We start from the raw sequence: 10,226 nt of genomic DNA, 5'->3' as shown, positions 1-10,226 counted from the left end.
GATTGGTCATGTTGTTAAATTGAGTGTGAGTGATAGCTTGTACTTACTTGAGCTTAATGAGCCTTTACCTTGTGACAATCTTGGTGACTCTTCATTGATTGTTGACAATGTAGTTGATATGGGTTGTCCAACACTAGTTGATTCCATTGATGACCATCTTGATTCTTCTTGTGAGATCAATTTATGTCCACCTAGTGTTGACCCTTGTGATTTGCATATTAGTACATTGTCACATGTTATGATAGCTCATCCACTATTTGATCCTAGCGATGACCGAATTGATTCTTCTAGCAAGGTCAATTTGTGTCCAACTAATGTGAATACTTATTTTGATCAATTTGCTTGCCATGATAATCCACTATTTGAGGAACTTGACGTGCTCAATGAACCTCAATGTAGCGATTATATTGATGTAATTGATCATGTGAATAGTCATGTTAATAAAAATGCTTTGGTAGATGACCTTTGTCTTTTTGAGAATAAGATTACATATTTGACTCTTTGTTGTTCATTGAATCTTTTTCCCTTAAAGATAATGTCTTATGTGAAGTTGACATGACTTGTGGTAATGATGTACCTAGTGGGATATATGGTAATGTTGAGCATTTAGTTTTTTTTTTTAGGTTATAATGTGTTTTGTAGCCCACTATGGGATGTTGATGAGCTTAGTCTTGATGACAAGCATGGGGTGGGTGAAGTTCTTGACACCATCCCCGATGACGAGAGATCCTTCTTGAGGGTTTGTAACCCACTTGATAGAACAACGTCAAATTTGGAAAAGGCTTCCGGAAATGATGAGTGCTCTTTAAATAAGGGGAGCAATTTGAATGGAAAAAAGCACACTTCTTAGAAGGACTATGCTCGATCTTTTAACCTAAAGGGTGGGGAGATGCTACTCTTATCTTGGCATAGGTTCAAAGAGCCTAAAGGTAAAAAAATCCTTCTTTTGATGAACTTGATTATATGATTAACTTGTTTGTGGAGTTTCATCAAAGGAGGAGGCTTGAAAAGGATATCCATTGGAGAAGACCTCATCAAACTATGCTTTGGTATGATGTCACATCTTGTACATCCTTCATGAACGGCATGTATTTGTGGCTCATGCTTATTCTTGGGCTTTCTAAAGCCATGGAGGTAACTTCTTTATGTGATTAGTATAGTAGTAGCACTCCTATCCATTCTTGTGATTTCATTCTAGTGTTAATACTTAATTGCATTTTAGGCTTGCATGGGAGATGTGAGCAAAAGAGTGTGGGGAATATCTTTGTATTTGACCCCGGTGTTGACTTAAGAGTGATTTCCTTATTGGGGGTGGGCTAGTGTGATGGTTGACCCTTGACTTGGATTGGGCTTATTTGTGATATTACACTTAGTCATGAAGGATTTCACTTGTTTCTTGACTTAAGGGGAGATGTATGCTTCTTAATTGTTAGGACCATTGTAGATTTACATGTTGGGATTCCTATTTGTATTGGGTTCTTTGATTTACCCTTTTGTCAAAATGACTTGAATAACCAAGTGTCTTTAGCATTATTTGGATACATGTTCTTTCTAGATCCATTTCATGCTTGGTTATATCAGAAGAGTGAGTTGTTTAGTGTGTTGATTGCATGTGATGCTTACTTTAGGTATTATCATTTGCCATATGATGATTACCTTTGTTTGTTGTGCGAGGATGTGTACTCATACTCTTCTACGTTTTTGCAAGGTTCGGATTCAAGGACGAATCCTTTTGAAGAGGGGGAGGATGATATGATCCTAGATGGCACAAAGGGCACAAAGATGCTTGGAAGGACATGGGACGTTTAGATAATGGTTTGGGAAGAGATTGTGGCGACTTCTACACCAAGTGGCTAAAAGCGCAAAGGACTAAAAGTGCAAATTATGGCTATACGATGCAAATTAAGATAAATTGGGCTACAATTGCAAGACAATTGGTGTTTGAAAGATGAAGATTTCCACATGAGGGCTATTTTCAAAATTCCTAAAGAAGATTACTAACCAAATAAAGCCCTTGCCTAATTAATGACATTTTTTTAATAACTTAGTCTTCTTTTAGTCTAGGAGTATAAATACTAGACTTAGTTCATTTCATTAGCTAGACTGGATGAATTATGTTTTTTTTTTTTAATTTAAACCTTGCCTCCATTGATTATTAATGTGCAAAAAGTTACAATTTGAGGTTGGCATCCCAAGCTTTCTACATGATCATTGAGTTGAGACTAAGTATCTAGTTTTATCCAAAAGGTTAGGTTTACAAGTGAGATCAAGGTGGTTCATATACAATAAGAGAGTACTTTGTTTTTTTTCCCTAAAAGATGGAAAATTCCATTTATCCATGTTGACGAGGCCCTTCACTTGTTGGAGCAGGTCAGACAGAGAGTTGAAAACTTGACCTTCATCATAACTGTAGCTTAGGGCAGCTATCTTATCCACTGGTTTATTAGCTTCCCTAAAACAATGATTGATATTGAAGCCATGAGCTTCAACTAATTAAACTCTGAATCTCTTTGATGTAGCTGTCAATTTTCCATTCACCTTTTGTACATTTAGCGAGCAAAAGTGAGTCCGTTTCTGCCAATGTTAACACAAGATTCCTACTGGCACACCATTTCAGACCATATAAAATAGTTGCTGCCTCTGCCATGTTGCTGGTTCCAGGACCTAGAGGGATAGAATAAGCCCATAGAGTGAAACCCTGGCTATTTCTGATGAGTCCACCATCTCCATATTTCCAATGAATGCAACTACCATTACCATTGAGTTTCACTAGCAGGGGGGTGGTCTTATCCATTTAACAATGGTGACAGTTTTTTGTTGAAGTGTGGCATCACAAGCTTGGCAAATGCTTCTCCAGTTTTGACCCAGGTTAGCTTTTCCAAATCTTCTCTTAGATACCTGCAAAATAGTAAACACAATATTAGTGATTGTTCTGTCTATGGAAGACTTGATGGCTTCAAATTTATTACTGCATCTTGCCCTTCATATTTCCCGACAAACAATGGGAGGAATGATCTTAGTGATGTAGTTTGTGATAGGATTGTGTGATTTGTGATTCCACCAGTTGAGAAGCATCATTTTGAGGTTAATGTTCCTGTATGCTATCCCCATTGGACCAGCAAAATGGTGCCAGATCTTCCTGGCCAAATCACCTTTGCAAAAGAGGTGATCTGAGCTTTCCATCTCTGTCATACTATTTACAGTAGCACAACAATGAGAGTTTTGAGATATAGTAATACCAAACCTAGAAACCCTCTGATTAGTAGAAAACTTATTGTGAATTGCCCTCCATGTAAGGAAGGACATTTTGAAAGGAATATCCTTTTGCCAGATCTGTCCATCCATGGTATTGTTATTCTTTTTTTGCCTGAGAAATTCCCAATCTGAGCTAATAGTGAATTTTCCAGTGGTAGATGGAGTCCAAATGGCTTTGTCGTCTGAGTTGGGATCAAGAGTGATCTCTCTATTTGTAATGTGATTTTTTATCTCCTCTGGTAGTAGGTTTTGGATGCAATTCCAGTCCCGTTCCCCATCCTTGAAGACTTCATTTATCTTGATATTTCCCAGATGTGTGTCACTTAGCCCGAATTGAGAAAGAGGCCTCTGGTTGTGGCAAGTATCATACCAAAAAGAGATCTCTCCCTTCCTAATTTCCCAGGAGATACTACTATCTACTTTGTCTCTGATGTTACAAAGGATTTTCCAGCTTTGGGGTTGTCCTTTGCTCCAATGGATGTTACAAGTAGGGGTAGGCGTTCGGTTCTTCGGTTCAGTTTTATCAAACTTCAGTTTGACTATTTCGGTTTCGGTTTTTTGAAGGTGGACACCGAACACCGAACCAAACTAGTTCGGTTCGGTTCTTTCGGTTTTGGTTTTTTGAAGTATGGTTCGGTTCAGTTTGGTTTCGGTTTTTTCAATTCGGTGTTTTTGATATGATATTAGAAGCGATTTCATTTACACTAATTCATATTCTCAAAAGCAACAAAACATAAAACTAACAAATTAAAATCAAAATCGAACAAACAGGATACACAAGAACAGAAAATCATAACCATAATATAGAATTAGTAGGTGTTATATACATAAAGTAAGAATAATTAAGAAAACATATAAAGGACATACATTAATCCTAAAGACACATCCTAGTCACCTTTCTTTAATAAGGATATTTGATTTTCTCAACTGAAATGGAAAATTAGGGATACAAAAGCAAAAGAGAGCTTATTACAATTGGGTTTTTTTGGGGCTTAAACTTAATGGGTTTGGACTATTTTAATTTGTTTGGGTAATGTATAAATTTCGATTCTTCGATTCGGTTTCATCAAAGTTCGGTTCGGCTATTTTGGTTTCAGTTTTTTGAAGGTGAACACCAAATACCGAACCAAACTAGTTCGGTTCGGTTCTTTCAGTTTCGGTTTCTTGAAGTTCGGTTCGGTTCGGTCTGCTTTTTCAATTTTCGGTATTTATGCCCAGCCCTAGTTGCAAGGATGCTCAGAGTAGAAAAATTTAGCTTTCATGAACTCTATCCATAGAGTCTTTGATGTTCTGATGGTCCACCACTGTTTAGCTCTGAAGGCTTGGCAAGTGTCTGATAAACTTCTGAAGTTTGCACCCCCTTCTTTGTATGGGAAGCACAAGTTTTTCCAGGAAACCCAATGGTGCTTCCCACTTGTATCCTGTCCAAACCAAAAAAATCTGTTAATATACAATTCTATAGACTCAATAGTACCTGATGGGGGGTTGACAGCAGCCAGGAGGTGGATAGGAAGAGCTAAAAACACAGGTCTTCCTCCCGTTGATAGAAATTTAGTTTGCCAGCCTCTGATTCTGCTAATAATGTTGTTGAGAATGCCACTGTAGAAAGCATTTTTTTTCCTTCCAGATATAAGGGGACATCCAAGATATTTAATAGGAAATTCTTGATGCTCCATTCCAGTTATAAACTTCAGCCTGTTGATAGTAGCAATATTGGTGTTATCAGCCATACCAAAGCAACTTTTCTCCTTGTTAATGAGTTGGCCGGAAACCCCTTCATAGGTGTTGAGAGTTTTCAAAATCAGTTCCATCGACCTTTTGCTGCCATTACAGAAAAGAATGGTATCATCCGCAAATGTTAGATGATTTATCTTTGGTCCATTGTGATTCATGTAGAAACCTTTAAAGCTAGCAGAATTTTGTAACTTGTTGAGCATTTGCGATAGTAATTCAACACTTAGGGTGAACAAAGAAGGTGAAAGAGGGTCGCCTTGCCTTAAACCTCTACTTGAGGTGAAAAAACCATGCCTTCCTCCGTTCACAATGACAGAATACCAATTATTAGCAATGTAGTTGTGGGTAATATCCACCCACTGATCAAAGAATCCCAGTTTTCTTAGAGTTAAGCCTAGAAACTTCCAAAAGACTCTATCATAGGCTTTGGTCATGTCTAGCTTTAAGACTACATTTCCTCCTCTGTTAGGTTTCTTTATGTCTTCAATGATTTCCTGAGCTAAGAGGATGTTTTCTGTAATAGCTCTACCTTTGATGAGACAATCTGATTCACTTACCATATTGCTATTTCAAAACAACTTTTTTGAAATATTTTTAATAAGGTATCTTATGAATTAATTTGGACTACATATTAACCTAATTTTTAGATAGATTGAATTGGACCGATCAAATAGGTTGAAGGTACTAAATGAGGCGGATCATATTTTTATGAACTAATTTATCACTTTTATTCTAAACACCATCACGCTTCTCCTAGAAGAAAGGCCTTTTGTTTTTCCAACTTTAAGATAAACTTTCTGTAAGAGTCTGATCTAGCGTCAAATCCTTTTTTCTTGGTTGATTTTTACCGAGTTATTTTTAGGTTGAAAAAAAAAAAGGCCAAACTCATCGACAAAGACTTGTGGTAGTCCACTTCTTTCACTTGAGCACTTAAAGTGGCCCTTGTTCCATTTAAACACTTCAGGTGAACCATTCTTATTCCACTTAGACACTTTTTGCACCGTTATCGGAGCAAAACCAACACCAGTCGTCTCCTACGTGGATTAAGTGGCCAATTAAATTGTGCCGGCTCATTTAAATTGTGTGAACTCATTTTAATTGTAAATTCACTAATTTGTAAATTCGTGGAGTTTTGACCATTAAAAATTGGGGCTTCTGGGCTGGTTGGATGTGCAATGAGGTGGCGCCCCCTTTGGTGTTAGTTTTGCTCCGATAACGGTGCAAAAAGTGTCTAAGTGGAATAGGAATGACCCACCTGAAGTGTTTAAATGGAACAAGGGTCACTTTAGGTGCTCGAGTGAAAGAAGTGGACGACCACAGGTGTCTATCGATGGGTTTGGCCAAAAAAAAAACTTATTAAAAGTCAACCAAGAAAATAAGATTTTGAAGCTAGAATTTTCAAAAATACTTTTAATGATATATATTGTGGCCAAATCTAGAAAAATAGCTTTTAAGTATATTTAATGAAATTGCTTATAGTTCTTAGTTTAATTTATTTTATAAGTAATAAAATTATTTCGTTGTGTTATCTTGAAGGATCTTTTGAAAGTTATTTTCAATTATTATATTTTTGTTAGTTTAGTTTACTATATTTTTGAAATTGCCAATTATTTAGTTTAGCCTATAACTAGTTTCTCGTTTTTATTTTTAAACGAACGTTCTTATTTAGAAGCAAGCAAAATTGTTTAATATATTAAATAGGTTTATTAGCATAATGTTTGTTAAACTTAATAAATTGTTAGCGTTGTCAAACTTGGGGAAAAGGCATCAGTACCAGCCTCCAGTTCCAATGATACATGCATAGGAGCCGTTTGGACATGATTTCATCTCATGAGATAAAATCATGTTTGGATATGCAATTTGAATTTCTTAAGTTGCAGTTTTTTTATAAACATAAAAACCCCACAAGTTGTAAAAACCATCAAAATTTTCTCAATTCTTATACAATCTTACCAAATGAGCAAATCTTAGTTTATAATAAAATTAATACGCTACTAGAAGACCTTTTTAAAAAATACAACATCAATTGATCAAACTTTAGTTCAATAAAAAGAAAAATTTAACATGAATAGTAATGTAACTACTCTTTAATATAATCCTCCCACATGATAAACATGATTGGTAAATATATTTTACCAACTTGCAGATTAATATTTAATACAAATGGTTGGTAAACATAATTGGTAAATATATCTACCAACTTATGGGTCTTTTTTTACCAAATATAAACGTATGGGTCAAATTTTACATTTATATTTTTTGAAATCATGATTTCAAATCCCAAATCATGTCTTTTTGGATGATTTGGGATTTCATCTCATGAGATGAAATCAGCAATGAAAATCAGAGATGAAATCGCATGTCCAAACGCCTACACAGTATTTCTGAAGTTCCAATGATACATAGTATTTCTTTTGGGGGGTCTATTATCCACCCCCGCTCCCCCCTCCCTTTACCGAATTTTTTTAAACGGGATTATTATCTCCCTGGAATACTACCATTAGATATGTGTTTGAGTGGTGAAATACACGCATATGACCTGTATTTTAATATTATATTTTTGGGTTTTTTCACTTTTCCTGCAGTATACTCTATGGTTTCTTCAAGTGAAACTTTTTCTAGCTATACACTACCGCCGCAGTTAAAATTAAGGGTGTCAACCGGTTTGACCGGAGCCGGACCGGTAATCGGTTATAAAACCGGCCAGTTTCCGGTCTAAAAACCGAAACCTGCCACCGGTTCCGGTTTAACCGGCTTCGGTTTACCGGTTAAAAACCCGAAACCGGAACCGGTCCGGTTCAAAACGTCCAAAACCTCTTTTTTGTTTTTGTTTTTTGTATAGTATATATATATATATATATATATATATATATATATATATATATATATATATATTATAGTATTTATTAGTATATTGTAGGTATATTTACATATGTTATATAAGTTTATAAGTAAAGTTTATATATTTACTGACTAACAGGCTAACAGCAATACAGCATATACGTGTATATATATATATATATATTAAGTTATATGCTTAAGTTATACTACATATACCTAAAATATAGTAAGAATATATTTATATATATCAATATACTTAGGTTATATAACTTATATATATATATATATATATATATATATATGTTTAACTTATAACTATATATAGTATACATATAACTTAAACACACACACACACACACACATATATATATATGTGTGTGTGTGTGTGTGTGTGTGTATGTTTAAGTTATATGTATACTATATATTATAAGTATATTTTAGTTATTTTTCAAGTATATAACTTTCTAGTTTTTAATTTAAGTAGATGTATATTATAAGTATATTCTTAGTATATTTTAGGTATATTCCTAGCTTAATATAAGTAAAAATATGAACACAAGTAAATAGAAGAAAGCTCAATGAGCCATATATTTTATTCATTCTTGGATAACATTTATTTACAAGTTGTAATTTTTTTTAACTTGCAAATAATACATGAGTTGCAAAGAAATAGTAGAATAATAAAATCACCAATTCTCAATCATTTGGTTAATTTCCCCCATGTCATATTCGGCCATGGAGATATCTTCAAAGTCTTCCATTTGGTCCGGTCCAGTTGCTATCAAATCTTCAATCTCTTCCTCTTCGACTTCCTCCGCTTCTAAGTTTTGGTTGCGTTGCTCCAATCTAATCCAATCGCGAATGCACACTAGTACTTGCAATGTTATACCCCATTTAAACCAGGTCAAAATTAGAGTACAACATATTGGAGATTCCTATTTTTGCTTTATTTTAAGGAGTCGCCACCTAATTGATTTTAAGGTGAATTAGGGCACCTAATTATTAACTAAGGTAAAGCTAACTAAACCCCGTTAATGGTCTGCTTAACTTAATTCTAGGTAAGGGTTCTAATTATCCTAAAGGGAAGGGGTTAGGCATCCTATGGGATCCGTAACTACGGTTATCCGGCCAAACTTAGGTTAATTAATTAAGGTTAAAGGTAATGCTTAAATTTTAAGAAAATGACTTATAAATATTGCTGAGGTTTTAAAGGAAAGTATAAATATACTATTTAAACCAACTTGTAGAAAATATAGTAATTTAACACAGAGGAAAACTTTAGATACTTTTCAAAAATAAGATTTATAAATGTGGTTAAGACTTTAAATACAAGGAAGATAATTTATAGGATAAATTGCGGTTAAGATTTAGAAATGCGGTTGACATTTATAGGATAAAAGAAGAAGATTTTAAATACTCTTTAAAATAAAATTCATAAAATGTTGCTAAGGTTTTGAAAGAAAAATATAATAATGCTATATAAAAAATAGACTTATAAATATGGCTAAGGCTTTAGATAAAAACGCTATTTAAAATAATACTTGCGTAAAATACGATAATTTGCATATAAGTAAAGAAAATGCAAGTTTGTGCTGCGTTTTTATAAATACTTGAAGTAACTCAAACGGCGAGATATTAATTGATTCTTTTGTGGTTTAGGAGTATAAACTAAATACAAAAATAGCTAATGTGAGTTTCTTTGTCCTTTTGTTATTTCTCATTAACTATGCTTAGCTAAAATATGCGTGATTGATTCAAAAAAAAAAAACTTTAAGAGTTATTTATAAAATATGCTTGAATTTATATTTGCGTATTAGTGATGTTTTGAAATTAAGATAATAAGAATATGACTCCTTTAATTCGAAAATATGAATTTATACTATCAATTATTCTAGAAGTAAATATTATAGATATTATAAATAACTTTAATATAAAAGAAGAAAATGAAGCTTATGGGATTAATTACTAGTTTCCTTTGGATTAACTACCCTTTATACTAAAACTAACCCACTAATTTCACTAGAATTCGTCTAAGTTAAGAAAATGAAATAAGATAAAGTGTTAGTCATACAAAACAATAAAAAATACACAACAATAAAATAAAGTAGAGGGGAAGAAAATTGAATGGAACTGGCCCATTATTCAGGGCCCAACTGCTGCGAATTAATCATGCTATTGGGCTTTGGCCCAAAACTCGTTTCTTTCTTTTGAATATAGGCTGCGGACAGAACTGGACAGAGGGGAAAATGATATTTCATTGGGCCTTGGCCCAACACCGAATGCGGAAGACGAGTCCCTCGGACTCGTATGCGAAGGTCATGCATAAAATAAAAGGAAAGAATTAGTATACAATCAATGGATAATGTTGAACACGTAAAATATAAACTCAAACAAAT

At 34.1% G+C, this 10,226-nt stretch overlaps 1 protein-coding gene across 1 annotated transcript; it reads right to left on the bottom strand.

Annotated features, from left to right (window-relative positions):
- Positions 1–2,982: 2,982 nt before the first annotated feature.
- On the bottom strand, positions 2,983–5,549 carry LOC132639670 (uncharacterized). The gene is made up of 3 exons (XM_060356108.1): positions 4,730–5,549; positions 4,636–4,676; positions 2,983–3,603 (listed from the first exon to the last, which is right to left on the bottom strand). Exons 1-3 carry the CDS (start codon positions 5,547–5,549, stop codon positions 2,983–2,985), a joined length of 1,482 nt encoding a protein of 493 aa, XP_060212091.1.
- Between the last annotated feature and the right edge of the window lie 4,677 nt (positions 5,550–10,226).

Source organism: Lycium barbarum, chromosome 5 (assembly GCF_019175385.1).
Source record: "Lycium barbarum isolate Lr01 chromosome 5, ASM1917538v2, whole genome shotgun sequence".
NCBI classification, from domain to species: domain Eukaryota; kingdom Viridiplantae; phylum Streptophyta; class Magnoliopsida; order Solanales; family Solanaceae; genus Lycium; species Lycium barbarum.
This window is presented reverse-complemented; position numbering and strand designations above follow the sequence as displayed.

What these genes read in the sequence shown, in the direction of transcription:
- LOC132639670 (XM_060356108.1), bottom strand. Translation starts at nt 5,549, where the DNA reads ATGGTAAGTGAATCAGATTGTCTCATCAAAGGTAGAGCTATTACAGAA. An exon ending in TGCTGTCAACCCCCCATCAG is followed by an intron (nt 4,677 to 4,729) that starts GTACTATTGAGT and finishes TGGTTTGGACAG; the next exon opens with GATACAAGTGGGAAGCACCA. An exon ending in TGGGTTTCCTGGAAAAACTT is followed by an intron (nt 3,604 to 4,635) that starts GTGCTTCCCATA and finishes TGCCACAACCAG; the next exon opens with AGGCCTCTTTCTCAATTCGG.